Source organism: Strigops habroptila, chromosome 13 (assembly GCF_004027225.2).
Source record: "Strigops habroptila isolate Jane chromosome 13, bStrHab1.2.pri, whole genome shotgun sequence".
Classification (NCBI taxonomy): Eukaryota; Metazoa; Chordata; class Aves; order Psittaciformes; family Psittacidae; genus Strigops; species Strigops habroptila.
This window is the reverse complement of record NC_044289.2, coordinates 15,589,947-15,617,152: the sequence shown is the minus strand read 5'-3', so window position 1 is coordinate 15,617,152 and position 27,206 is coordinate 15,589,947. Positions and strand designations below refer to the sequence as shown.

The following is a 27,206-nucleotide window of genomic DNA, read 5'->3' as shown; positions in this document are numbered from 1 at the left end:
TCGCCTCAGCGCCGAGGCGGGAGCAGCGGCACCGCCCGGGCCCGGCGGAGCGGGCTCCGGTTGAACCGGCGGTGTCCCGCAGCCGGCCCCCTGCCGCCGCGAGGAGCGAGACCAGGGAAGGTGTCGGCCCCCGGTTGTGCCCCGCAGCTGCTTGTCCCCGCGGAGCAGGCCCGGCCCGGGTAGAGGACGCCGGTTGCTGCGAGTGCTTCCAGCGCCGTTTAATAACAATTTAGGTTGCCCAAAGATTTATTTTTTGGAAGAAAAATACCCCAGGGTTTGTACAACATGAAGTCACTGAGCTCTGCTGTTGCAGCCCAAGAACGAACAACTGCCGCGTTTTGATAGATGCAATAAATCTCATTGACTTTTATTACACGTTGTATCTTAGGATCACTTTACATTCCTAGACAAAAGAGATGATACAAATAAATACAAGCTGTAAAACTATGGACAGAACTATTGACAGGTTGTCTACAGATCACCTAAAGGAGGTGGAGACGGGCGGATCTCCAGGGAGCCGGGAGTTCTCGCATGGACAGTGCCTGCGGCTCCTGCTTCAGGCTGAGAGGGGCTGAAGACGGCACCTGGTCCACAGGCACAGCACAGGCAGGACCCGTGTTCTCAGTTCAGTTCCATTTCCATGTCTAATCACAGGTTCTGCAGGTTATCTTTCCCAATTTGTGCTTGAACACAGCAGAAACAGCCGCAGGAGTCGCTCTGAGCCATTGAAAGCCTTACGCAGACCGAGGAGAGGACGGTTTGCAGGTGTCTCATTGAAGCCCTGCAGCGCTCTGTGCTCAGCAAAGGCAGAATGACACCTAAACCCCCCCGAGCACAGCTCTGATCTGCCAGCCCGAGCTGCTGGACGGGCGGGTGTGGTTTAGAGGGTTCAAGCAGCATGCACATGTTTTAAAAAGGCTTTAGAGCTACATGAAGGACTTTAAGAAAGTGCTTTAATTCCTATGCTTCAGCGTGACGTGGTGCCTGTGCCCAGAGCCGCGGGCTGACCCCTCTGTGCTGCTGTTTAAAAAAGATCCCATTCTACAGATCAGAGCAAAGAGGAGGATGTGAAACATTCCTATGAAGAAATGGAGGGCGCAGAGTGTCCGAGGGCCTCTTCCAGGAGGCAGCTGATTTCCTGCCTTTGGCCGTTAAGCTGCAGGAAGCCCAGATGGCTCAGATAACACCCAGAGAGGGGCAAACGCTCAGGAATGCTTCTTAAAAACCTCAACCCAGAGCTCAGCGTGTTCCCCACAGCTTAAGACAATGTCTCTATTTCAGTGTCAGTGCCACTGAGGGCACTGATACCGAGAAGGTTGAGGGCGAGTCCATCAGAATGAGAGTAAAAGCTTGTGTGAGGATCTGCCCCTGAACACAGTAACCGAATCTCCAACCCCAGCCCCAATTTAAATACAATGACTAAATATGCAGGTTTATTCTTTTCCCATTCTACTGAATTCCTTTCACCTTGCTAATGAATTGCTACGGAATTAAAAGCAGAGCCTGTCTGACGTACCAACCAGCCAGCTTCAACACGACAACAGAACAGCGGGCTTTGCACTGCCACTTCCACTGACCCGGCCCTGCCACGAGGGGAGGTTCCAGCATGTGAGTTGAATACAGAATTCCCCATGGAAAAGTAGCAACTGAGGAAGAGTGTGCGCATGTGCAGCCGCAGATGTGCCTGCTGTCCACGAGTCACATAAAACATAGTATGTATGTATACGTGGTTATGTATTTTGTTGCTATTTCACGTTTTAGACCCCCTTTGTTTCATCCTCTGAGCACTTTCACCATACAATCATCTTTTAAAATGTCCAAGCACAGCAGATGATGTGCTGGAGAGAAAGAGGGAGGAAAGGGAAAAGAAGGTGACATTATATTATGCAACAAGAGCCAAATAAAAGGCTCTGTACATAAACAGTGCTTTATAAAAAGGAAGATTATGTCAGGTTTCCATGTTGAAAGACATTTGTCAGATGCCTGCTCTCACAATTACAAGCAAACTCCTCTTTCCTCCACCAGAACTAATATACATATTAATCTTGAGGTCCAGAAAAGCACTGCACGGGTCCAAGCAGTGTGTTACAGGGGGGCAGCTCACCGAGGCACCATGCCCGCAGGATGCGAGGTGAGCTGTGCCGAGCGTTGGGTCCCTCTGCCCCGGGGGCTCTGCAGCCTGGGTGAAGCGGCTCAGCAGACACCCAGCACACGAGGCAGGGCCCACACCTCAGAGCACGTCTAAAACCAGGCAAGTCCTCGTACACTCGCACGTGTCAGTCTGGAGGAAGTCATCAGTCAGGGAGAGGAAAGGGGTAAATGCGATCGGAGAATGACAGCCAACAGCAACCAGAAAAAGCAACATCCCAAGTCGCAATATACAGTGAACTAAAACTTACACATGAGCTGTGAGACACTAGACAGGGACACCTTAACTCTCCTTAGTGTGGCAGCTGCACCTCCCTCGACCATGCCACACGAGCCTGCAGCACCACAGGGGCCTGCTTTAGTCATAGGGCAGCTTTGCAAAGAGACCGTCAAAAGCAGGAGTTCTCTCTCCCTTGTTTCCAAAGTAAAACCCCTGGAATTGGTACCAGATTCCAATACCCAGACTTGTGCTTTTGCTCCCGGTGGGCTCTGCATGGGCTGGGAGGTGCAAAGGCAAAGCTGCTAATGGAATAGGTGAGGCACAAGAGGTACCGAACGCTGAACCTCCTTGGGCACCAAGAGAAGGGACTGTACTTACAAGGAGAGTGCGCTCAAAGGCAGCTCCGCATTTGGGTGCTCTGCCCAGCTCACTGGGAAGAGCAGAGTCAGCTCCATGAGCCTGCTGGGAAGCCAGCTCTGAGCCAATGCTACATTTCCCATGAAGAGATATTTCATGTGGGAGATGTGAGAAAATGGCTGTTTGCCACCCCACAGCTTAGAGACTTCATATGGACACGGGTTTCAAATGCCAGGGGTACGGATGGAGGCAAGAGAGAGGAAGAAGCTGGCACTGGTGTGCAGATGTATTCTCTGACAAGGTGGTTCCCGTTGGCAGGGGTGAGGTCTGCAGGAGGTCAGTTTAGAGGAGCTCTTGGTTATGTCTGTAAACAAGGAAGGGACTTCAGTTTCTACTGCTTCCCTTCCAGAGAGCACAAAGCTGCTTTCAAGACCCCTTTTTTGTCCTACAGCTCTAAGGGAGGCACAGCCATCTGGTGGTGAGCACAGGCTGAGCGCTGCCCTCCCGCCCGGCCAGACCTGCTGCTTAACCCCAAATGCTGATGCCAGTCTTTCAAGCAGGAAGATGGAAAAACTAAGCACCTAGACAAGTTTGAACAGATGCTCTGCTTTTTAGCCTCCTTTGGTTCTCACTACGGACCTCTGGTGCTTCTGTTGAGATGACTTTCAACTCTTCTTATTGCCCAAGAGCAAAAAAGCCCAGTGCAGCAAGAGGGCTAGTGCAGGAGGAGAGATGGTGATGCTGTGAGGTGATCCACATGCTTCCCATTGCTTCTAATACACTTTAACGTACCTCATGCAGTTCTGATTTCCTAACTAAAGTCTGTTTCCCACAGAGGCCAAAAGCCACATTGCAAGCACAGATCTTCCTGCGAGGCTCAGTGCCCCTGGACTGGCACAAGTCAGTTCAGCAGCAGAGGCCACCTCCAGGGGAGGGGGCTGGAGGCTGCCTGGGAGGTCTCTGCAGTTTGTACTTATCTCTGCTCTCAGAAGGCAAAGGCAGTTCATGCCCTGGAGAGGAACTGCTGCTTTTACTTGGGAACCAGCCCCCGGGACTGTGGGTAGAGCTGAGAACTGTGGGGGCCTGCTGACGAGGGTCCCCCCGATTTCCTTCCAGTTTTAGGCCTGAAGACATAAAAATGAAGAAATAAGAAAAAGCCCCAATAATGTCACCTGCCACTTGTCAAAATTCATATTCCAAAAACTGATATTTTTTTTTAACTGGATTTATTCTCTAACCAGCCTCAGCTTTCTCTTCTGTCCTGCATCCCTTTCTCTCTCTGCTCTACAGCTGAGCCTTCACTTCACTGATGAGCAGCGCTGACAAGCAGCAGCCGTACCTGTGTTCTGCTCCTGGCCAGTGGGCTTGTGAGAGTCCAACTCACCTGGGTTTTGATTTCTTATTGGAAGTGCTCTCAAAGGTTGAAGCATCCACCTGTATCTCATCTTCATCCTGCAGGGCTGCTTCTAGAGCTGCCTGCACTTTGGGAGCGATGGCTGGCCCTTCGTAGTCTCTCGTCGTTCGGTTGGGCATGTCCAGTTCCAGCAACACGATGTTCTCTGCCTGAGACAGTGAAAGCACAAAGTCTGCATGTTTTCATACCGATTGTTTCTTTTCCCTCCAGAAGCTTATCCTGAAGTACGTTAACACTGTACAAATGTACATCCCATGTAAGAACTAACAATCTTCTGACATTCCCATTCCCCTGCTGAGGAGGGTGAAAGCACGAAGCTTGTAACCACATCTGGCCTTACCCTGTACCGTGCCTCGGGACGGATCATCATGGATGTCCTGGCGTATTGGCTCAGTGGCCTTTTGTATCCTACAGCAGATACTGGTCTTTTCATCATCTGCTGGTTACTAGAGAAAAATAGATATTCAGTCTATTATACAGCAAAGCCAAAGGCTCCTCTTGGACATTATGACCTAAACCATCTGCAAATTCCACACAAAAATACGTTTCAAGAGCAGAAACGACCTGGGCTGCACTTGCAGGCACAGCTCTACAGAGAGAACAAGGTCAGATACTCATCCTGTGTAATCTGCTCCCAGGGGAGGATTTCTCTGTATTTTTACTGCACAGACTGCAGGTGCACTCAGCTGCACCCAGCTTTCTAAATTTGCTGTAGAGAACTTGCTGTGCAGAGAGGCAGGATGTAGCCACAGCTCTCATCATTATAATTATGATTATTTTTGAGAGCTTTCCTGTCTAAACCAGGGAAGAAATGTGATGGGAATTTACTGCTGTGAACTCCAGAGGGCCAGCTTAAATCCCCAGTTTGATCCCTCTTCTGGACTACATTGTTCTTGATGGATAGAGGGGTTTCTATGACCTACAATTCCATCCCAAGACAAGATCAGAAGCGCACTCACTCCAGCCGGGTTATGGGATGCAGTTTCCACTGGTCTTCCTCTTCATCAAAGAATGATCTGTTCATGATCTTATTCTTTTCTTCCAGAGGAATGAAATTTTCAATAATGAGGTGCCTGCACAAAACCAAGTGGGACACAAGAAACACGATTAGCAGCTGAGTTTCTCTGCTGCTCCTCTCCCCCTGACTTAGTACAGTGCTGGGAAAGGAGGAATGGTTTGGATTTCTCTCATTTAAATCATGTTCCACAGCTTGTGCAATGCAGTTCCTCCACTCCCCACCCAAAGAAACCACCTCTGTCACAGGTAACAGCAGGCCACGACGTGGCGGGACTTACTTTAGCTTCAGTTCCCTGGTAAGTTCATTCTGGGTCTGTTCCAGTTCCTGGCGCTCCTTGATGTGCTCTTCTTGGAGATCATGGATCTCTGCCTTCACAGCTTGCAGCTTGGAGAACAACTGCAATGGACACCAACAGCCACAGGCATAAGTTGTCAATGTTCCTTCACACACAAGCTGCCTTTAGTCCTGACCCAGGGAATCATTTCCTTTTACCTTTTTGAGCTTTTTGGTCTTTATGTCCACCTCTTGCTGAAGAGAACTATAGGTCTCCTTCAGCTCCAGTGTTTCCTCATCCCGACTCTCCATCTGCTGCTGGATTTCTCGCTCCCGACGTTTCTGAAGAACGCGACACAATATTAAACACCACAATCACACTGTCACCTCTGGGGGACATACATGACACCAGCACTCAGGATGGTTTCACTTCCCTGGGTTCCAGGGCTTTAGCTTCTGGTTCTTCCTATCTCTTGCCTCAGAAATACCAGCAGCATTAACTCTCCTTTGTCCTTATTTTGCTACTAAAATCAGGTGAATAAGTGCTCAAGCTTCAGTGAAAGGAATCAAACATCACATTTAGATTCTTTTTTCTTCTTATTTTTATCCATTTGTACTGGTCATTGCACTTGAAGAAAACTATTATAAACCTTCTTTTCATACAGTGACAAAGGGGACACGAGCCCTTCTCCCTTCTTTTGAGAGAAACTCTTGCCATTGAATCAATCTTGGGGTTCACCCTGGGAAAATGTTCCCATTTCTCCTGACACAACATTTTACAGAATTGCTGCCCAAGGCTTTTAATACAAAGCAACAAATGTTCTTCCTCGTACCTGTTCTGCGATTTCCTGGCGTTTCTGTTCCAGGATCTTCTGTTGTTCATTTGTGTGATCCACAATGTTCTTCCCTCCCACCAGAAGCTTGCTTTCCATGGCCTGCAAGGGAGAACCGAGGTCAGGGGCTGCTCTCCATGACCACAGAACGTAACCTGCTCCTCAGGGCAGCTCCCTCCTTTAACGTTCTCTTTCAAGGCAGCTGCTACAACAATCACTATTGCTTAAAATTCCCATCAAACTGTGGGATTGGTGAATCTGTGACTGCTGGGAATTAAGCACTGCTGCAACGTGTGGCAAAGCAAAGGCTGGAGAACCAAACCCTCTGCTCTCCTGTGAAGAACTTGTTAAGGATCTGTGACACTGAAGCATTTTTTGTGCTACAGCTTGTGAAAAGATGCATCATCTCGTTCCACTCTGCTGACTGCTCGAGATCCTACCAGATCAGCACAGAAGAACAATGAAACGACTCATGAATATGGAAATGTGTAATTAATGGTGGAACTTGCAATTTCAGTCTAGAAATAGTTTGTTTTAAAACCTTCCAATCTAGACACAAATCTCTACCCTGGAAACTTGGGAAATCTCTTGCCAAATTGGGAAACCCTCCATTCTCCCCACAGCCTAAACAAATGGCTTTCAGCGAGCGTGACAAGGGAGAACTCTACCTTGATTTTAGCACTCAGCATTTCTGTGGCTTCCTTCTCTCGCCTCAGGTCCTCCATTTTCTTCTCCTTCTCTTTCAGCAGTCTCATCTTCTCCTCTGCCACCAAGCTGTGATCCTCAACTATGGCTTTCTTCTCAATCTCCAGCTTTTCTTGTTGCTCCCTCCAATAGTCATCTTTGTCGTCTCCTTCATCTTCACCCTCTTCGGTGTCCTCCTCCTCTTCCCCACCTTCTCTCCTCCTCTCCCTCCTCTTTCTTTTGCCAATGGACCGCTTTTCCAACTGCGCCTTGAGACGAGCGATCTCTTCCTGGAACTCTCGCAGCAGAGCATCCTTTGGATCCTCATTCACTCGTGGCTTGTTCTTGATGTTCTTGGCACGATTGGCATACCTCAGTGTCGTCAGAGTCTCCTCTACATTGTAAGAGGCAGGGCCTATATTGGCCACCATCACCGTTTTGGCATTGCCACCTAAGGAGTCTTGAAGCAACCTCGTCAGCTTCGAGTCCCGGTACGGAATGTGTGTGCTTTTGCCGTCTACGAGGGCAGAGATAACGTTGCCCAAAGCTGAGAGAGAGAGATTGATTTTGGTGGCCTCCTTCAACCTTTCCCCCTGCGCGCCGGTCTTCGCCTGCCGCTCGCTGCCCGCGAGGTCGACCAGGTTGAGCTTCCCCACGCGGATGTGGTTCTCGCCGTCGAGGCCCAGCTCGCTGCACTCGATAGTGATGACGAAAATGGCATGAGAGCGGGAGCTGTGCTCGTTCATGTTGGTGGCTCCCACGGAGCGGTTCTGGTTGCCCACGTTCATCACGTGCTCGATCTCTTTGACGCTTTTCGTAACGAAGGAGGACAGGTCCTTGACGTACACCCCCGTGTCCGGCCTCTCCTTTAACTCCAGCCGCTTGGACTGATCCTTTGACAACAAGTCTCTGATTTCTTCCTGGTAGATCTCCAGGTAAGACGCTCTCACTAGGTATTGCTGATTTTGGGATCTGGAGATGTGGGTGAAGATGTGATCGAAGGAGTTGGGGATGACCCCTCTTTTTTCAGGATCACCCCGCACCCCTTCCATCGTGTATGTTTTCCCTGTCCCAGTCTGCCCATAGGCAAAGATTGTCCCATTAAACCCTTGCAGGACAGAGTCCACCAGAGGTCTGAAGGTCTCATCGTAGAGCTCGACCTGTTTGGAATTCCAGTCATAGACAGCATCGAAGGTGAAGGTTTTAGGCAGTTCATGAGCTGTTCCTCGTGGATTCTTCACCGAGACCTGCCCCAGCTTGACATCCACGTTAACAACTCTCTCATACGAGGCTGTCTTCTCCTTGCTGTTCATCGGCCGGCACCGCACCACCACCCGCACCGACTCGGAGCTCTTCAGCTTCGACATGGCAGCGGGGCTGTGCCTGGCGGGACCTGAGCGGCGGATGATCCCAGGCCAGAAACCTGGAACAAAGCGGCAATACATGAGCGCAGCTTTGATTTCCCACAAAGGAAAAGATTCAACTCATCTATTCGAGCGGCATTTTGCAGTCATTAGGTTGTGAGGGCTCTTGAAGAATAAAACCAGTGCACAACATGGAAACCTTAAAGAGCCCTGAACCGAGACAGAATTGTTCTACCACAGCCTGTCCAGCAAATGGCATCATTCCTACAAGCTCTGCTGCAAAAAATCTGCATCAAATCACACCTTTACAGTTGGTAGAGATCCTTTTCCTGACCCTTAAAAATAGTCATAATGCTTTAAAAATGATTTATCAAAATAAGGTATTTATTACTTATATATATCAAAATAATATTTTGATTTATATAGGTATTTATATCAAAATAACGTATTTATTACTTATAAAATACTCCAATGATTTATCAAAATAAGGTATTTATTACTTATAAAATACTCCAATACTTTGCTGTTCATTTTCTTTGCAGCCAGGCTTTTTGTTTTACATCTCCTGTTCGGAATATCTAGGACAGCCTTGCTCTGTCCATGCTGCTCAGGCGCTCTGAAGGGAACCAGCCAGCTGCTGTCAGTGCTTCACCTACCTACCAAAACTGCAGACGAGCTGCCTCTTCTTACACCTCCCAGGTACCCACAAAACCATCCCATGTTTTGAGACATTTATACTACAATCCCCTCACGTGTGATGTGTCACCAGGACCATCCTGCCACAGGAGGATTAAACTTATGCCTGGGTTTTCTGAGGTGACAGTGGCTCCTGGGGTGCCACCCAAGTGCTTTTTCCTCCTGTGCATGGCACTTGTGAAGTCACTTTATAGAAGGTGCTTCCAGAATAGCACATCTTTAATGCTGCAGCTGTGGGGATCCAAGATAAACTCATTAAATAGTTTGTCCATTTCCAGGCGTCACATTCCCTGGATATGCTGCACTTCCACACTTGGGAAAGCTGACATCACCTTTCCTTTCTGTCCAGAATCAAGTGAAAAGGGTTGTAACAGAGACACTGGTATCACTGTGCCCCAGTGCTGGATGGCTGCTCTCAGCACACCCGCAGCCCCAGAACTCCTCATCTGCCTGTTCCAATTCCAAACTTCCCGGGAGATGCTGATCTTTGATTTGTATTTTTTTCTCCAGCATCACCTGCACACTTACTCCAGGGAGCAGCATTCCCGCCTGTGTTCAGCAGGGAGCAGCATTCCCGCCTGCCTTCAGCAGGGAGCAGGAGGAAAAGCTATGAAGGTGGAGTCATCTACATTATGTCTCATCTATCGCTCAAGCAACCAGGGGATCCTGAGGCAGACACCTGCCAGGATTTGCCCTTCTCAGGCTTCTGAAGGTGAGTTTAAGCTCCTTTCATATCACTTCTTATAAAAATTCCACAAAGCCTCAGGCCCTGGAGCTCACACTCCTCTTTCTGGGATGGGACTGCCCTCTCTGAAAGGCTCCTGCAATGGAGCATGAGTGTCCTTCTCAGTCCTCCTTGTGCTCCTGCTGTTTCAGGGGAAGTCAAGACAACCAAGGCTGCTTTGGCTATTTCAAGCACACCTCCTCTCACAGATCTCCGCTGTTGTTTTTCCCTCTGGCAATACACTTCTACCAGGGCTTCCCACCAAAGCCAGCTCTGCCCAAGCACCTACTGGAACACACCCCTGGCTCCTGCTCCGTGCTCCCGCTGAATCAGGTTTACAGGATTCAGCCTCCATCTAAACTCAGGCTGCATAAAGCCAGCTCACAGATCCGAGTCCTTCCTGACGCTGGGTATGGAGGAAGAAACACGCCGTTGCCTCCCCCAGTCATTAGCACAAGGAGCTGCCATTTACAAGAGAACACAAAGACTGCTCCTGCTAAGGCGACTGCAGGGCAGATCCAAGCGGCACAGCTTGTGGAATGCCACGGGATTTCTAATTCTTTTCAAAATTATCTTTCAGGGAGAGCTCCAAGATGCTTCTGCCAAGTGGAACGAACGTGAGACTAAAGCACACGGAACCCCGCGGCGGGCGTCAGCACTGGCTCCTCGGGACGTTCTCACTGTTCTACTACCCATGGATTTTGTCTAATTGTTCTTTACTCAGTAACTGCACATCTCGGGAGCTTCCCAAGGAAGGGGGCAGAGACCTCCAGGAGCAGAGCTGGAGCACTGAGAAAGGAAACAAGATCCAACTGTCAGCCTGTACTACAAATAATAACTTGAGAGTAACAAACAAATATGCTCCAGAATTGCCCAGAAACCTCACTGGGGCCTTTGGAATTTCCCTGGTGTGGGAGGGGAAGCGCCTGCTCCTCGCTATTCCCAGGAAAGCACGTGGTAGCTACCAGGAGGAAGATGAGGCACATGCACTGGACTGACCAACTGGGACAACCATCCCGAAGCAGCACTTCACAACCTGCACAGTGAATTCAAACCACTGCTGGAATTTTGGATTGCTATGGAATGAAAACATTTGCCTCCCAATTTCCAGCCCCAAATAAAGGTGACTGTCCTCTCTGACCCACAAGGAGCATGGATTCCAGAACACCAGCACAGGAAGGACTCATGGAATGGGGACAAGTCTTGGAGAACCACAAAGAGCAGCTCCCCATCTACTCACCACGAGTAGCTGAACACACACACACTTCTCCCTCTCTACCTACCGGAGATATTCCTGCAGCTCAGGTGCATGAGAGACAATTCTATAGGACAAGCTCCTGTGACAACCCCTGCTTCATTTACCTGCACTGGCAAACACTCACTTAGGCATCAATTCTGCAGAGCAGAGCCTTGATTTATGTTATTAATATCCAAAATACAGTTTTGATGAGCAGCACCACCTTTATAATCAACTGTGACCAACCCTAAATGATCAGAACCAAGTTAGTCCTCACCCAGCCTGGTTCTGGACAGGAGCACATGGAACAGAACTTGCACTGTGAATTTGCTTTTCTCTGGGTGTTAGACCTCATCAACATGAGCTTGCTAATCCTCTGACTCCTTTCCCCATTGCACTTGCAACACTCTTTTTATAGGCACAAAGAACTCATTTTCCCCCTGATTTGGGCTGGTTTCAGAACGAGCCATGAGGAACCACCTCCAGTGATTGTAGCTGCTGCTGTGAAGTTTCCTGGAAGCACAACAAATGCTGTTTCTTCTCAGACTCACCCAACTGGGTAACTGGAACATGAACCCAGTTAGTGGTGTTTGTGTTCCCCAGAAACTCCAAGGTTGGAGCTGCCTGGCACGGCCAGACAGGAATGGCCAATGGAGCCGGGATGGCCACTGGGCCATCTGCTCCTCTGCTCTGGGGACAGGACTTTGCTCAGGACATTACTCCAGCCCCAAGCAGCCTGGGTCAGGTCCCTACGAGGCAAGGTCAAGGCTGAGATGAATGCATGTGAGGACGTGCTGCAGGTGACCAAGAGAGGATGGTCAGAAATCAAAGCACAAGTCACAAGGTTGTGCCTGGAACTCCAATTCCTGCCACACCCGCAGGTAAGCCGGGGTAACCGTGTCACGGCTGGCTGAGCTGGCCGTGCCCCAGGCACTCTGCTCCCACCGGGCAGCCCCCACTCCCCCGCCTGCCCCCGAGGCCGCCCTGTTCCCTGGCTTCCATTGGGAGACCCCAGGGGGATTTTCACAGGGTGATGCCTGAACCCTCCCCTCGCGTCCCTGCACGTCCCCAGGTACCACCTCAGCAGCTCCGTTGCTTTCTTGCAGTTTAAACCTTGCACGTATTTGGGGTTCCCAGTGTCCCGGCTTCACCGCTTGCGTCTTACTCCTTCCCCAGCACCTGCCTCTCCTGCTGTTGTTCCCCTCTGCCCTCTCTGCCCAGCACAGCCCAGACCCCCGCTGCTGCTGCTGCTGGAGCCGCCCTGATTTCACTTAGTGCCCGCGGCCCCTCGGTGCGGCACCCGCGGCTGTGCCCGGCCCCGGGGGCGGCGGGGGCGGCACCAGATCCCCGCCTTCGTGCCTCGGTACCGGTTCACCCGAGCATCACCCGCCGCCGCCAGAGCGGGCAGAGCAGGGCAGGGCCCCGGAGGCACCCGGACACCCAGCCCGAGGGACGGGGCCCGCGGGCCGAGCCCAGGCAAGGACCGGGGACCACCCGCCCGCGGCCTCGCTCCAGGCAGCCCGGCAACGGGCAGGCCCCGCCGCCTCCCGCGCGGGCGAGGCCGGGCCCGCGGCGGCGGCCGCTCGGCAGCGGGTGCCCGGGGCTGTCACGCCCGCGGCGCACCGGGGCCGCGGCGGCTGCTCGGGGCGGGCCCCGCCGCCCCCCGCCACGGGCCGGGCCCGGCCGGACTCACCTGCGCCGTCACCATGGAGCTGCCCGGCCGCCTCCTCCCGCCGCGCCGGAAGCGGCAGTGCGGCCCCGCCCACCGGCACTGACGCACTTCCTTAGCAACGCGCGCGGCCGCCCCCACGCCGCCCCTTCCCTGGCAACCGGCCCGGGCGCCGCCTCCCGCCGGGCCCGGATGGAGCCGGGACAAAGGGACCGGGACAAAGGCACCCACCGCACCCCCGGACCCCCGCGAGGAAGTGCGGGGCACGGCAGCGAATACAGAATCGAGGCTTTATTTGTACAAAAAATACCCTTTTTTTTCCCCCCTAAAAACCCCCCAGGTTTTCTCTAAGAACCCCGGTTCCACCCCGCACGTGGAAGGGCCGCCCCGGCGCCGGGAGCAGGCAAAGCAGCACTGAGGGCACCAACCAGGGGGATAAAGCTGAGGGGAGCCCCGAGGAGCTGCAGGGACTGAGCACCCCAAACCCACCGAATCCCACCATTCCCGGGGGCCGGCACAGAGGACAAAGCGAAAGGAGCCTTTGCTGCCTCCAACCCCTCCTCGTTCAGCCCCCTGGACCCTTCAGGCTCCTCCGAAGCTCAGGAAACGTTCCCAGGGAGGAAACAACCCAGCACCCAAAGGACATTGAGGGTCACCTGCAGTGTTAGCACTCTGAGCCACACGGTTCGGAGCACCAGCACCACGGACTCACCTCAGCAGCATTTAGAAAGGAACAGTAATGTCTGTGCTCAGTCTCTGGACCAAAAAATGAAGCTACAGGAGCACCAAAGGTGTTGGTTGCATCTCACCACATCGGGGTCACTGGTGTTACCAACACTGAAGCGTAACCAGGCCAAACCGAGGGGTTCGGGCGCTGTTTCACTGTCAGTGAACACTCCCCACAGCCCCCCCAGACAGGGCTGGGTGTCAAAGGGGCTATTTTACAAAGTACAAAACCAAGAACACAGAAACCATTACCACAGTCCAAGGTACAACCTACACCAACCCTGCTACGGCTACTCTACAAATCTCAGGTGAAAACCAGCTTCACGCTGCCCATGGATCTCCACCTGACAACAGCTACAGAGCTACAAGCCCCATGGGGCCCCCAACACTCACCTGGCTACGGAAGATCTCCCACCCAGGTCTCTGCAAACACCTTCTCCCCATTTCAATACAGAGATGGGCTGAACAAGCAGCTGCCATGTAAAACACACTTCTCTGACTGCAGAGAGAGGTGCCCCCAGCAGCACCACGCACGGGTGTGAAGCCCCCTTTGACAGGGGAATGGAAACAGAGGCACTGCGGTGACACGGGGCTAGTGAGGCCACCACGGAAGCCAGACCCAGAGCTCACCTCCAGTCCTGAGCTTTGCCCTGTGCCTGCTTTCCAGTAACTGGGGCGTGCCTGACAATACTTTGCAGTTAAAAAGAAGTCCTGGTCCGTTTTGGAGAGGAGCTTCACAACATCTCCAGGGAAAAATAACGGAATAAAATACCAGAGCAGCAGCAACCTGAGCAGCTGCTTCACCGTGAGTGCTGGTGAGCCCCGAGGAGCGAGAACAGGGAGCCCTATAACTACATCATAAAAACTACAAAGAGTTGATAGTTTCCTACAAACTATGTGATTTAAAATTCCCTTTCTGGCTGAGCTCACGCTGGAAACCCAGGAGAAGTCAGACAGAGCAGTCTGGAAGCGACTGTGTGGAGAAGCAGAGGGAGCAGCAGCCCCGCAGCGTGCTCTGCACACAGGAGAACACTGGCAGCACCTCAGCAAGGCACCGAGCTCAGCGCCCCGAGAACCACGGAGCCCGTTCCAGCGCCAGTCAGAACTCATCCCGTAACCTCGGTGGGTGATCCATGCCAAAGAACGAGGAGGGTTTTCCGTGCACGTCACGCTCCCTTTTCACAAAGGCTGTAAAGGAGGAGACGCAGTTCCCAATGAAGTGATCGGACTGGCCGAGAATGTACAAATCAACATGAGGCACCTCTGGCTGCAAGCTCACAACCTTGACCTGCAGAGAAAGGAGGAACATAGAGGAATCCAGTCAGCTATGATTAACGACCCAAACGCCTTGGCATAATATTAGGAATGGGAATACACAACAAAAAGAGTGGATTCTCTCTTAAGTTGACCTAGAATTCATTTACGAATGGATGAAGATCAAAACATTTCTGAAAATCTCTTTGGTTTATTTAACCAAGGTCTTTTTCAAGGAGCAATTTGCTACGTGCAGGACGATGCTCTTCAACCTCTAGGAAAGGAAGAGCTCTACAGTCTCATTTTTCTTGCTGTGAGCAAAGTTCACTCTGCAGTGCCAATATGTGCCTCGGAATAACACATCACACCCCCCCCCGCCTGCTGCCCATGGCAGCGAGAGGCAGGAGCCAAGGGTGGGTGTTATTAAAGCCCTCCCGCTGTGGGGGTTCAGACTCACCCTTCCCTGGAAGAACTGCTCTATTTCTGCTTTGTAGGGCTCGGAATCAGTAGCGATATAAACAGATTTAGCTTCTGTCTTCTTCACCCAGAGCGTGAGCGCGCGCTGGATCTCCGCGAGGTCAGGCAGGCACATGTCCATGGTGAGGGGAGCTGCAGTGCTCCGCTCGTAGCCCACGCACTGCGGGGAAGCCATGAAGTGTGGCCCGGCCGTCCCGTCCTTCAGCATATTGCAGGCGTTTTTCTGGTGGAAGAAGAGAAAACACCACGTTTGAATGGCAAAGGTGACACAACTGCACCCCCAGCTCCCCCAGCAGCGTTACAGCCCCTTGGAAGGAGGAATCCCAATGGCACTGCTCATGCACAGAGAACTCATGCAGCGGGGCTCAGGCTGTGCCTCCCAGAGCACATCCTCCTCGGGCAGCTCTTCCCGCAGAGCGTTACCAGCCGTCACAGCAGCACAGGATCCATACCCAGTCCGAGCCGATCCTCAGGTGAATTCCCACATAGGGCCGGACCAGCAGGGATTGAATATAGGAGTCTCCTTTCTTCACCATCTCGTCGGACCACACCATATACTTGTGGAGCGGCCGGTGCTCCTCTAAGACCGGGAACTGGGCTGGAGCTCCAGGAAGGGCGAGCACAGGGTGCTCAGAGGGGGGAAACCTACGGAAAAAACCCCAAACCAGCGGTGTGAGCCATGACACAACCCTGCCTTCATCCCCTAGCACAAATACTGGCATGGTTGGACTGGAACTATGAACGCCTGGAATATGCGGCATCTATTGCTCCAAATTTAGATCCCTTTGAACTATTTCCCATCTGAACACAACACTGAAGACAACTCAGGTACCACAGTTCACAAGCAGCAACTGAGAACCAAACTCTTTCTGGAGATTAATTATGTGTGTAATCACTCAGTCCCGTGACTGACTATGACTGAATGGAATATTTATCAATATAATCACTTAAATGTGAACAAAATCAATCAGCCTCACAGAGTCCACACTCATACTGCCCACAGAAGGGTATGCCACAGGAATATGTAATGGAAGAAGCATGAAGATATTTAATTATATCATTAACCACTTCAGCCTCTCCCCCAAAACACAGAGGTCTTGTGCCATGATGAGCACAACTGTTTTCATGAGGTGCTCAAAGTGAGCTCTTTTCCACCCTCTCACTACCTTTGGATCCAGTGGTCCTTGTACGCAGGACTGAAGGAAATTCCCTTGAAGAGCTCAGACTTATCGAAATCCACTTGGAACTGATCCCAGAAGGGGCCGAATGGGTTTCCATCCTGCAAGGGGAAAAAAGCATCCGTTCAGAGCAGAGCCTAGAAGAGCTGCCCTGTCACAGGAGGGACGTGCAGGAATGCAGCAGTTTGTCACAGAGCAGCTCCACAGGAAGGACTTGAACAGGTTAAAGAAAGTTAACCAAGAACTAAAGCAGAGGCTGCTCAAAAGAGTGAGACCACCAGAGCTCCCAACCTTGTATTTTAAAGTCGCTTTAAAACCAGCTGGGCTGGACCACAGATGGGAGAGGGCAGGGGACAAGCTGTGGCTCTGTTCTCCTTGAAGCCACATCAAGCCCGAGGTGACAAAACCTGCGTATGCAGCCAGCACGCCGAGCATGTGTGACAGAGCAAAGCAGGAGGGGCCGGCCAGGGAACGCAGCACAGGTTTAGGGGATAACGCCTTGATTCCCGAGTGAACAGCAGCCGGGACGAGGCAGCCCTGCCCTTGGGCTGCGGGGCCGCGGGAGCAGCTCACCTTCATGGGACAAGTGGCCTTGTCCGCGCTCCTCTGTGCTGCCGCCTCGAAGCAATAGGCCACCCGCCTGCCCGGCGGCCAGTGCGCGGGCGCCAGCTCCGCCATGAACTGCTCCAGGGCCACGACGCGGTGGTACCGGCGCAGCGGCTCCAGCCGGAACAGCTGCGCGTAGGGAACGTGCAGCTGCGGAGACACGGCCCCGGTCACTCACGGGGCGAAGGCGGGAATCCCCCCCCCGCCCCGCAGCCCGCTCCCCGCCGGGGCTCACGTTGGTGTAGGGCGGCCGGTGGTGGCGGTACTCGATCCACGGCGGCACGGCCAGGGTCCGGTTGAGGGCGCGAGCGAAGGCCAGGGCTCCCAGGAAGTGCTCGGCCTGGTTCCCGAACCGGCCTGCAAGAGGGGCGAGAGCGGGGGTTACCAGGGGCTGCACCGGGGCCTCCACCGGGGCTCAACCGGGGGCTCCGCCGGGCCCGCCGCGGCGGGGGGGCCTCACCCATGCAGGGGCAGTAGAGCAGGTAACCGGCCTCGTCCCACGCGGGCGCCGCGCCGCCTCCCGCCACCGCCGGGAGCAGGAGCACGAGGAGCGCGACCGGCGGCGCCGCCATGGCGGCTCGGCGGAGGCCAGCGAGGGGCGGCCCCGTCCCGGCATGCCCCGGGGCCCGCCGGAACGGCCCCTCTAGCGCGCCGCGGCCGCCATCGAGGCGGAAGCGGGAGAGCGACGTCACTCCCACAGTGCCCCGCACAATGGGGCCGGCGGGGCCTGGGCCGGAGCCGCGCCTGGCGGGGCCCGGGGGAACGGGGTGAGTGCGGGAGGGGGCGCGGGGGGCGGCGTCTCGGCGGCCCCGGCCCGCGGCGGCGGGGTCCCCGCAGGGGACAGGGCGGCGTCTGAGGAGGAGGAGGAGGCGGCGGCGGGGGGCGTAGGCCGGGCCCGCCTCTCCCCTCCCTCCCCTCAGGGCTGCGCCATGGTAACGGGGGGGTGGGTAACCGGGGCGGGGGGAGCTCCCGTTCCGCTCCCGGTGCAGGCGGCGCGGCCGCGCTCTGCCCTCGCGGCTTTGCAGCCCCTCCGGGGCTGAGCGGGTGGGAAAAGCGGGTTTTTGTAGCGCAGATAAATCCCCCCGCGCCGTGCCGGTGTGTGCGGGGCTGCGGGAACGGCCCGGGGCTGTTGCCGTGTCAGGGAAGCGGAGGGTGAAAGCGGAGCTCGGTCGGGGCGAAAGTGACCCCGCGGGGCCGCTGCGGCCGGTTACAGCGATGGGGAAGGTGCCGCGGCTGCTCCGGGGCTTTACAAGTAAACGCACGTTTTACACAGAGTTTTCCCTGTATCTGGAAGTGATCGAGTGGAGGAAACTGATAGCGGGCCTCGAGCAGCTCAGCGAGTAAAGTGAGCCCGGTCGGGTGTAAAACCCGCGTATCTGACAATGGCCAAAGGCACTTGCTGCAGGAAGATCGTGGGTTTGGCAGGGAATATTGGGGTATAGTAACAACATGTGAGCTGGTGTTTGTGCCTGTAGGGAAACTGTAATAAAAGGGTCAGTGCAAGAAGTGTAGAGTGGTGGGAGAGCAGTTTTAACATCAGGTGTGGATGGGCCGGGCTCGTGCTGTGTGGCTGGTGTCCGCTTTCCTCCCTCGTAATATTGGAACATGACAAGATGCAGAAAAGCCACCAAGTGACCCGAGGTGTGGAAGCAGAGCCTTGCATCAGGGGTGGAATTGGTCAGAACTCCCTACAGCAAAGTAGGGGGTGGTTTTGTTAATGCTGCTTGGAAAGACCTGCTCTGAGGGCTGCTGCTGCAGTGGCTGAAGGTGCTGCGGTCACCAGCAGCGTGTAGGGAGGTCAGCAAGGAATGAGGGAGCAGGTGCTGCCCACAGCTGGGATCGCTGCTGGAGGTGGGACACGGGGCTGAGACTCTGCTCCCTGCCATGGAACTGGCACCTTCTGCTTGAGCAAGTTCATGCTTTAACTACTTAAAATAAGCCTAAACCTGAGGGGCACTGACCTGCCTGGCTGAAGAAGGGGTAACTTTTCAGCTGGGTAGGTTCCCTCAGCCACAGCCATGCAGCTGCAGAACAGCGGGGCCCGCGCGGTGCAGAAGCGGGTGGTGAGGGCTGAGGGGACACAGGAGTCCCCAGGCCAAGACTCTGTCCCTGCAGGAAGAAAAGTGGCAGCACTGGAGCAGCTCCTGGCAGAGGGACCACAGGACACAGCAGGTAGAAGCTGGGGCAGCCAAATCCAAGTCAGGCACAGGGGATCCCTTCAGGAAAGGGAAACCACAGCTCTGTGGGGTTGGGGCTGGGCCGTGTCCTGCCTCCCGCTGCTGCCGGTCCCGCTTTGCTCAGGATCTCGGCCAGGCCCCTTTGTAGTTTTCCCCTGGTTATTTTTAACCTGGCAGTTCCCTGCTCTGGTTCCAGCCCGGGTCACCAGGTTTTCCCCACAGCTGAGGAATGCTGCTCCGTGGCACCGGCGTGACTCCGAGGGGCCGGAGCTGTGCAGAAGTGCTCACACACACACTTTGGGACAAGCTGCCAAAGCAGGACTCGGTGCCAGGGACTTGCTTTGGAACCTGAGAGCTTTTTTTGTACCAAGTACCAGCACAGAGTCACCTCATTGCTCTCTGTGCAGCAACAAGTGGCTGGAATCTCATACATACGGTCCATCAGCTAATTCGAGCTCTTGTAGTGCAGTTTGCACAACCCTGGTGACTGTGTAATGAAACATTTCGTGTAAGTGGGCAGCCGGGGGAACGCAGGCAGATTGAGGTGGATTGTCTTGTTTGCTGGTACCTGCCTCCTGAGGTACAAGATGTTCCTTGAACACTTGCAGGTGCAGTGTTGGTGACTGTTCCTCTCTGGTGGCTGCCGAGTTACAGTGAACAGGAGCATGTTGGGAACGTTCTTTGGGGAAGTGTTAGTAAGAAAACAAACAGAGTTTCTCACAACTGTAACTACCCAGATCAGGCAGAGGGATTTCCAGCCAAATGTGAATTATGTTGTTAACCTTCCACAGCTACTGTGTGGCACCGATAGGATGGAAGACCCTCACCTTGGTTTTAATTTCTTATTCTGGAGCTGTCAGGGTGACCTAGGACATGCATTTAGACTTAGAAGCAGTCCTAAATAGGTAGAGAAAGTCCTTTTTCTTGCGAGACCCTTACAATTTTAGAAGGAAGATGGTGAATTTTTACAATAATCAGTTAGAGATTGCCATATCTGAACTCGTTTGGGTTTGGGTTTGTGCTCTGAAGGCATTAGCTAATGCATCTCACTATTCAAGACAGCAAAACTCAAACTTTGTCTTCTTGCAGGTAGCTCTGAAGCTGGCACAGATGGCTGGGCTCCTTCAGAGGGGAAGCAGCAACTACCTGGTGAAAGCAGCAGAGGCTCCTGGAACGTGTGTGCAGCTCTGAAGCAGGAGGTAGAGAACACTTATCTCTTCCAACACACATCTTGTGCACAGGTGACATATTCACAGCGCCAGACACCTACAGAGGAAGAATGTTCTGAGCCACAGCGCTCCTGCACCCCGAGGAGCAGGAGTCTGTCCCGTCACACAGGGTCATACCCAGTTCTGTTGTGAATGGACATTTCCAAACCTCAGTGACACGTTTTCTCAGTCATCCCGTTTTCCCACGTTTCCATCCCGAGGGACCCGCTCCCGGCGCTGTGGGGTTGGTGCAGTTACAGCCGTTGCCGCTTCAGCTCCTCACAACGTGCCGTGGTGCAGGTTCCTACCAGGGGCGGTTTGTTCCCTCGCAGTTGCACATCCTGCCCACAACGGGCACTCGTGCTGCTGTGCAGGCAGGAAGTTCCTCCCTCTGAAGCAATCATGGAGTGAGAAAGAGCTCGAGGGTTTGATGCTATTTTAAGAAGAGCTTTTCGGGCAGGCAGGTTCAGTGGCAGAGCTCTCCTCTGGGCGTTTCATTTCAGATTACCAGTTTACGTGTTGGTAGGACCCTTTAGAACTGCAGTACTTTACCAACAAGGCAAACACAGCTCAAGAAGAACCTGCTAAGAGAGATTAACGTAGATCTTCATCAGCAGAGGAGACAGGGGGTAGATGTTGTTGAAGAGGAAACAATTTGAGCTTCCATTAGCAATGGGTGAGTGTAAAAATGGCTCATTACTGTAGAAAACTGTAATCCAGAGAGGCAGCCTCTGCCCCACAGCACACAAGTGAGAATAGAATGACTAATCACACCCTGGAGAGAAGCAGCATCTGTTGCCTTCCTGAAAGAGGTGCAAAGTTGCTGATAACAGCAGGTTTTCTTCCCCAGCCCCGTTGACACACGTGTGCTAGTCAGATTGGTTTGCTAAGAGATGGTCTCACCAGTGCATCAGGCTGGTAGAAGAGTGGGTGGAAAAAACCCCATACAAGAGAACCGTGGTTTCCCTAAGAAGCTGTAGAAGGAAATTCCATGTAAGGAAAGATCAAGAACAAGTAAGAATAGACTATGAACATGAGAAAAGGGAATGAGAAGCGATCCACAAAACACAGGGGGGAAGGTGAGGTAGTTAGAGCTGCAAAGAGGGACCAGTCTACAACATTTCAGGAGGAGATGCATGGAACAGGTAACACTGGCTCTTAATAGTGGCAGAGATATAGTTCAGAAGAAGTTTAAGATCATTAATTCAGGTAACGGGTTAAGGGAGAAAAGAGCCAAAGGCTTCCAGGGGCTGGGAGCAGCCGTGTCTCTGAACACACATCACACGTTTATGGTGCTTTGCTGAATGCTCACACATTTGTGTGCAGGGTGAAGGAGGCAGAGTCTCAACACCAGCCCTTCTGTGATTTCAGGTGGAGATGTTTTGCTGTTAAAGCAGTTTGGCCACAGAGGGATCCAACAGGAAACTGCACTGGGACAACATCACAGCAAGACACACGCAGGCTTGAGTTCTGCTGGACATGGCCATGTTCTACTAGACCTGCCATGACGGCATTTTTTCCCAGTGTTCCCAACTGGATTCAAGATGCAAAGCAGGAGGAGGAAGAGACAGGCTGGAAATTAGTCCCCAGACCAAGAGGTGAAGAGACGGAAAGTCAGGGAAAATGCCAGTGTGAAATATCAGAGGCCTCCTTCACGACCGTGGACAAGCTGAGGACTCACACGCTTCCTCACAGCGAGCAGAGGCCCTACAACTGCCCGCAGCTGCACTGTGGCAAAGCCTTTGCTTCCAAGTACAAGCTCTATAGGTAGGTGACTGCTGGGTGCCTCTCTGAACCGTGCTGCCCTGCCAGGGGAGGGGAAACCCCCATCGTGGGCTTTGCTTGAATTTCTGAGAAGGAGGAGGAGGGGGAATGCCCTGGTTACCTTGAGAAGCAGCCGAGCCCCAGACATTACTGCACTCAGCATCTCTTTAAGTGCCTTCCTGAGAACCTCACATAATTCTTTGTCCTGAGCTCAAGCTGTTTTCTGTTTTACTAAGGAGGAAATTGAAGCAGAAAGTGAAGTTCACAGATTAAAAACAAGATGAAAAGCAAGAGCAGCATTCACATTTCATAAGCCCTGCCTTTAATGGCAGGAATATTTCTGTGGCAGATGTTGTTCTAGCATGAAGAGTAGAGTTCTCATTTCTGTACCGAAATACAGCATAGAATAATTCAACTGTGTGATCACGAGGAACTTGAAACTAGATGAACCACAGTGTCAGGGAGGGCAAGATACCAAAGTGAAATCAGCCCTCAGTGGCTGTGGACACAGACACCACCACAGTCTGATGCCTCCTGGTAACATGAGGCCGCCTCAGCAGCAGCTGAGCATTTCTTGTCATAAACTCCCAAAGTTTCCTTCGTCCTTCCCCCTTTGGCAGCTTCAGCGGGGAGAACAGGGGCTGAGGAGGTGACTCAGGTGTCTGTGTGCGGAGGTGGTGTGTGCTGGGGGGGCTCTGTAACTGTTCCTTGCAATGTTCTGTGGCTGCACACGGTGTTCAGTGGCAGCAGTTTGGGATTTGTGAGGCCTAAAGTGTAGAGAACAAAGAAATATGTTGCAGAAGTAGCGCGTGTTCTCCTGGGGGTTGGTCGCTGGCCTGAACTTTGCTGCTCTTCCCCCCAAAGGCACATGGCCACGCACTCTGCTCAGAAGCCTCATCAGTGCATGTACTGTGAGAAGATGTTCCACCGGAAGGACCACCTTCGGAACCACCTCCAGACCCACGACCCCAACAAGGAGGCTCTTCACTGCCCCGAGTGCGGCAAGAACTACAACACCAAGCTGGGCTTCAGGCGGCACCTGGCCATGCACGCGGCGGCCAGCGGGGACCTCAGCTGCAAGGTGTGCCTCCAGAGCTTCGAGAGCACCCAGGTCCTGCTGGAGCACCTCAAGGCTCATTCTCGGCGGGCTTCTGGTGGAGCCAAGGAGAAGAAGCATCCGTGTGACCACTGTGACAGGCGCTTCTACACCCGCAAGGACGTGCGGAGACACTTGGTGGTGCACACGGGGCGGAAGGACTTCTTGTGCCAATACTGTGCCCAGAGGTTTGGCAGGAAGGATCATCTCACCAGGCACATGAAGAAAAGCCACTCCCAGGAACTGCTGAAGATTAAGACGGAGCCAGTTGACATGTTGGGTCTCCTGAGCTGCAGCTCCTCTGTCGCAGTGAAAGAGGAGCTGAGTCCCGTCCTGTGCATGGCATCCAGAGACATGATAGGTGGTAAGAGCTTCCCGGGCATGCTGCCCGTGGGCATGTACAGCACGCATCTCCAAACCATGCCGAGCTCAGGGATGCCCCATTCTTTGGTTCCTAACTCTCTTCCGATGGGAGTGAGCTATCCTCTGGAGTCATCTTCTCCCATCTCCTCCCCACCGCAACCTCCTCCAAAGTATCAGCTTGGATCTACCTCATATTTGCCTGAGAAACTACCCAAAGTAGAGGTGGACAGCTTCTTGTCAGACTTCCCTGGCAGCCTGTCTCTCTCATCTGGTGAGCCTCAGTCCTCTTCGCCTCAGCCACCCGCCCTGGATGAGGCTTTGCTTTCCAAGAGCCCTGCTAACCTTTCAGAGGCTCTCTGTGCTGCTAACATGGACTTCTCTCATCTTCTTGGCTTCCTCCCCCTAAACCTTCCTCCTTGCAATCCGCCTGTATCATCAGGGGGATTGGTCATGGGCTACTCACAGGGGGAGACACAGCCACTGCTTACCACTTTGCAACACCAACCTCAAGAGTCTCCTGGAGCTGGGGCCTCGCTGAACTTTGGGCCCCTTCATTCACTGCCCCCTGTCTTCACCTCCAGCTTGAGCACAACCACGCTGCCACGTTTCCACCAGGCATTCCAATAAGCTGGAAACAGCACTGGAGAACAGATCTTTCAGTCACCCTTCAGCGGAGAGCCTTAAAAACGCACAACTCTTCCCTCCCTTTGGGGTGTGAAAGCTTTGCAAAGCTGTTTCAGACGGGAGGTTTCTGATCTCTGGAGGGAGCACTTGTAGACTGGAACGGGAGATACCCCCCTGCGAGTCCCAGTCCTGTACAGTGAAAAGATTTCAGCTGAGAGACTGGATCTATTTGATGTGATTTTGAATCTGTGAATCAGGAGCCGCGCTTAGCACTGACCTTCCCCGAGCCCCTGGAGCTGCCCCTGGTCCTCCTGGGGAAGGGACCGGCCCTGAGAAGGAGTTGAGGCTCTTTCGTCGTGGGCTAAACTTCTGAAGAGTCCAGCTTCCATTTCATGTTCCCACACTGCAGTTCTGGCACAGCAGCCAGCACCTCCCCAGGGAGGAGGAGAAGTCAGGATACCCGCCCTCTATGAAGCCATGGGGAAGAGGCCGACCTTCCCCACTACCTCTCATCCCCTCACCTAGCAGCTTGCTCCACCCAGCGCAGCCTACTCCACATCAGTGTTAAGCAACGAGACCGTTTACACGGTGACTCCGGAGCCGTCGCCTCGTGCTCCGCCGCGGAGCCGTTAGGTTAAACTCAGCACAGCGCCATTGTTTACACAACTCAGAGCTCTTCCTGCCATTACAAAAATAGGGGGCACCAGGATGATCCCTGGTGTGGGTAGAACACTGTTTACACGTGAAGTCAGGTCGCCCTGATTTCTCTTCACTGCTCATGTTCTTCCCCCATGGGGAAACCCTCTGCTTCTGGACCACTGCAGCCCCTGCGCCGCCGCTTCCCGCGCGTCCCTCCGGCTGTCCACATCTCCAGGGGATGGAGCAGCGCTCGCAGCTGAGCTTGTTCACGTGGGGTGTGGGTAGAGCCCTCTGAGACCTCTCCCACAGGCAGGCAGATGGTGCCTCTGTTCTGGAAACCAAAGCTGGGGGGGTAAAGCTGGGTTGGGTTTGGGCGCATCGAGTGCTGTCAGTGAGGACAGGCCGCAGGGTCCCGTGAGAGGAGGAGCAGAGGCTGACTTTCGAGGTGGGTTTTTTACCACAGCAGTTCAGTGAGGTCAGAGCCCTTTTGGCTTATCCGTGAAGCAGTCTCGAGGTATGATTTACCTCAGTCCCAGGGCGAGAACATCCAGGAATCAGGAGGAAAAACTGGTCCCAGCTTCACGTACGCTCTGTCGGTGTATTTGAAGCTTTCTCCCCAACACTAATGCTCTAACCAAGGCTGAGGGTTTGGGCTGCAGTCAGCCACCCTCTCACTTAGGATTTGGGTCCACCAGCCTTTTAGTTCTCTCCCTCCCCAGCCTTGCCTCCTGAAGTTAAAGCCCTGCTCCCTGTCCCTCCTCTTACCTTCTCCCACAGCCTGCCTGCTGCCAAGGGGTACACTGGGAAGTGCCAGCCCCACTGCTGGTGCCATTCAGCATCCGCATCACCTCCTGCTCTCGTTTCCCTGGGCACTGGTCCTGCACATGGTAACACACAGAGGTCGAGCCCACTATGTGTTATTGCAGACCTCCATACCTCAGCGTGGAGGAGCCACTGTAGGCCAACACAAACCAGGAAATTGGTCAATATTGTTCTCTATAAACGTAGAGAATGCAAAATCTACCTCTGCTGTGTCTCAGCTCCTCGGGTGAAGCTGATGCTGCCCTCCCCAGAGAACATCCCTTCTCCCTGCCCTGGAGCCCTCCGCGGGATGGTGGCCGTGCCTCCACTGCCCATCGGCTTCTCCCCTTCTGCTCCAGAATGTTCTTTTGAATTTAGCTTAGTAATTCTTCCCAGAATGACTGTTTAGTGATCCACTGATCTCCCACCATAGAGCAGTTGTGTTAGGTTAGCCAGCAATGCTGCAAATACTACTTTTGTATCAAAATGTAATATAAGATTTATTTACCTCAGCAATATCCTGTGGCAATGATCCCCCGAGTTAAATGCAGTACTTCCTTCTCTCCACTGGAAAACGTTGCCTTCGAAGTTCAACGAGTGCCTTCTTGTTCTCTAACAGAAAAGGTAAATGGGGCATTTCAGCCAGTCTTCTGTTTACCACCACTGAATACCTCAGGCCTGTCTCCTGTTGCTTTTCTCTTTGCAGAGTTCCACACTGTTCCCAGGTATATGCAAACCTTCTCCCTGCCTCCAGGCAAGAGGATTAGTAGTATTTTTCTTTTTTAAAGTAATGAATGGTGAGAACTGATCCCTTCCTGCAAGGGAGGAGTCCCAGATTTATGCAATGCCTCCACACACCTTCCCCGTTCCGGAACATCCAGCTCGCTTGCTTGGTGCCTGCATTGTACCCTGACAGATGTCAGCACTGGAATTCCTTTAGCAGAGGTAGCTGAATTAGAGCCAGGCAGCTTTTTCCTACCAGTAGTCTGTCAAAGAATAAACGGATTTCATTTTGCTATGACTTGCACGTGTCATTTGCTTTCCCAGCTACTCCAACAGCAGAACGGCTCCAGCGGGTCAGTGCAGGGAAGGGCCAGGCCAGCAAAGGGAGTGTGTTCAGATACAACACACTGGAGCTCGTGCCAAGTGTTCGGGCTGGGAAGTGGACTCCAAGTGCCTGTTCCACAGCAGTTTATAACCTGCAAGTATTCTGGCAGCAGGGCTAAAGCTACTGAGGCTGCTCCCATTGGAAACAGTGAGTACACAATTCACAACTGATTGCCTGAAGCTGGTCAGGGAACTCTTACCTGCTCACTGAAAATACTTCTGAGCATCTCAGGTATGTACTTGGGACCGTGTCCATCAGGAAGCACGTTCCAAGTGTCCATTAGGAAGTACATCCCGAGCCGTTAGGAGAATCAGGAGGAGCTGGCTGGGCCGAGCTCCTGGCAGTGTGAGTGTGGGTAACACACAGCAGGAGGCTGCCAGGCTGGGGGTGGCTGCAGTGCAGCCAGGAAAGCTGCTGGGGGGGGGTGTGTGCAGGGCCCTTGTGCACGAGGGGATGGAGCCACGAGGCTCCTTCTGTGCTCTGAAGGGTTGGGTTGCTTTGAAGTAAGGACAGAATCCTGAGGCAAAGGTCCAGGTTCCTCCATGAAT

The 27,206-nt window shown here is 53.3% G+C and overlaps 3 protein-coding genes across 6 annotated transcripts; 1 reads left to right on the top strand and 2 right to left on the bottom strand.

Annotated features, from left to right (window-relative positions):
* Positions 1–336: 336 nt before the first annotated feature.
* On the bottom strand, positions 337–12,746 carry KIF3B (kinesin family member 3B). Its single transcript, XM_030503054.1, has 9 exons — positions 12,662–12,746; positions 6,932–8,370; positions 6,264–6,365; positions 5,650–5,772; positions 5,435–5,553; positions 5,099–5,212; positions 4,480–4,585; positions 4,110–4,288; positions 337–3,849 (listed from the first exon to the last, which is right to left on the bottom strand). Exons 2-9 carry the CDS (start codon positions 8,312–8,314, stop codon positions 3,756–3,758), a joined length of 2,220 nt encoding a protein of 739 aa, XP_030358914.1. The 5' UTR covers positions 8,315–8,370; positions 12,662–12,746; the 3' UTR covers positions 337–3,755.
* Positions 12,747–12,910: 164 nt separating this feature from the next.
* Positions 12,911–17,556, bottom strand: POFUT1 (protein O-fucosyltransferase 1). The gene is made up of 7 exons (XM_030503111.1): positions 17,339–17,556; positions 17,114–17,235; positions 16,846–17,028; positions 16,261–16,373; positions 15,547–15,739; positions 15,075–15,317; positions 12,911–14,651 (listed from the first exon to the last, which is right to left on the bottom strand). The coding sequence occupies exons 1-7, from the start codon at positions 17,448–17,450 to the stop codon at positions 14,463–14,465; spliced, it is 1,155 nt and encodes a 384-aa protein (XP_030358971.1). The 5' UTR covers positions 17,451–17,556; the 3' UTR covers positions 12,911–14,462.
* A 2-nt stretch (positions 17,557–17,558) lies between these two features.
* Positions 17,559–26,666, top strand: PLAGL2 (PLAG1 like zinc finger 2). 4 transcript variants are annotated; one of them, XR_003993976.1, is made up of 5 exons: positions 17,559–17,645; positions 20,145–20,254; positions 21,635–22,030; positions 22,892–26,174; positions 26,598–26,666. XR_003993976.1 is itself a non-coding variant. In XM_030503090.1 (4 exons), the coding sequence occupies exons 3-4, from the start codon at positions 21,768–21,770 to the stop codon at positions 24,111–24,113; spliced, it is 1,485 nt and encodes a 494-aa protein (XP_030358950.1). In that variant the 5' UTR covers positions 17,559–17,645; positions 20,145–20,254; positions 21,635–21,767; the 3' UTR covers positions 24,114–26,571. The 4 variants fall into 4 exon arrangements, 2 of the variants coding, with proteins under 2 accessions (XP_030358950.1, XP_030358951.1); XR_003993977.1 differs by lacking the exon at positions 26,598–26,666 and having other exon boundaries at positions 22,892–25,194; positions 26,064–26,571; XM_030503090.1 differs by lacking the exon at positions 26,598–26,666 and having other exon boundaries at positions 22,892–26,571.
* Positions 26,667–27,206: the final 540 nt, after the last annotated feature.

Excerpts from the sequence above, each read along its gene's own strand:
- POFUT1 (XM_030503111.1), bottom strand. The coding sequence starts at position 17,450 with ATGGCGGCGCCGCCGGTCGCGCTCCTCGTGCTCCTGCTCCCGGCGGTG. Across the intron at positions 15,318-15,546 it reads TGAGGATCGGCTCGGACTGG|AAAAACGCCTGCAATATGCT; the intron begins GTATGGATCCTG and ends TTCTTCCACCAG. Across the intron at positions 14,652-15,074 it reads AGCAGTTCTTCCAGGGAAGG|GTCAAGGTTGTGAGCTTGCA; the intron begins GTGAGTCTGAAC and ends CTTTCTCTGCAG.
- PLAGL2 (XM_030503090.1), top strand. The coding sequence starts at position 21,768 with ATGACGGCATTTTTTCCCAGTGTTCCCAACTGGATTCAAGATGCAAAG. Across the intron at positions 22,031-22,891 it reads TCCAAGTACAAGCTCTATAG|GCACATGGCCACGCACTCTG; the intron begins GTAGGTGACTGC and ends TTCCCCCCAAAG.
- KIF3B (XM_030503054.1), bottom strand. The coding sequence starts at position 8,314 with ATGTCGAAGCTGAAGAGCTCCGAGTCGGTGCGGGTGGTGGTGCGGTGC. Across the intron at positions 6,366-6,931 it reads TGCTGAGTGCTAAAATCAAG|GCCATGGAAAGCAAGCTTCT; the intron begins GTAGAGTTCTCC and ends TCTCCCTTGCAG. Across the intron at positions 4,289-4,479 it reads GTCCCGAGGCACGGTACAGG|GCAGAGAACATCGTGTTGCT; the intron begins GTAAGGCCAGAT and ends TCACTGTCTCAG.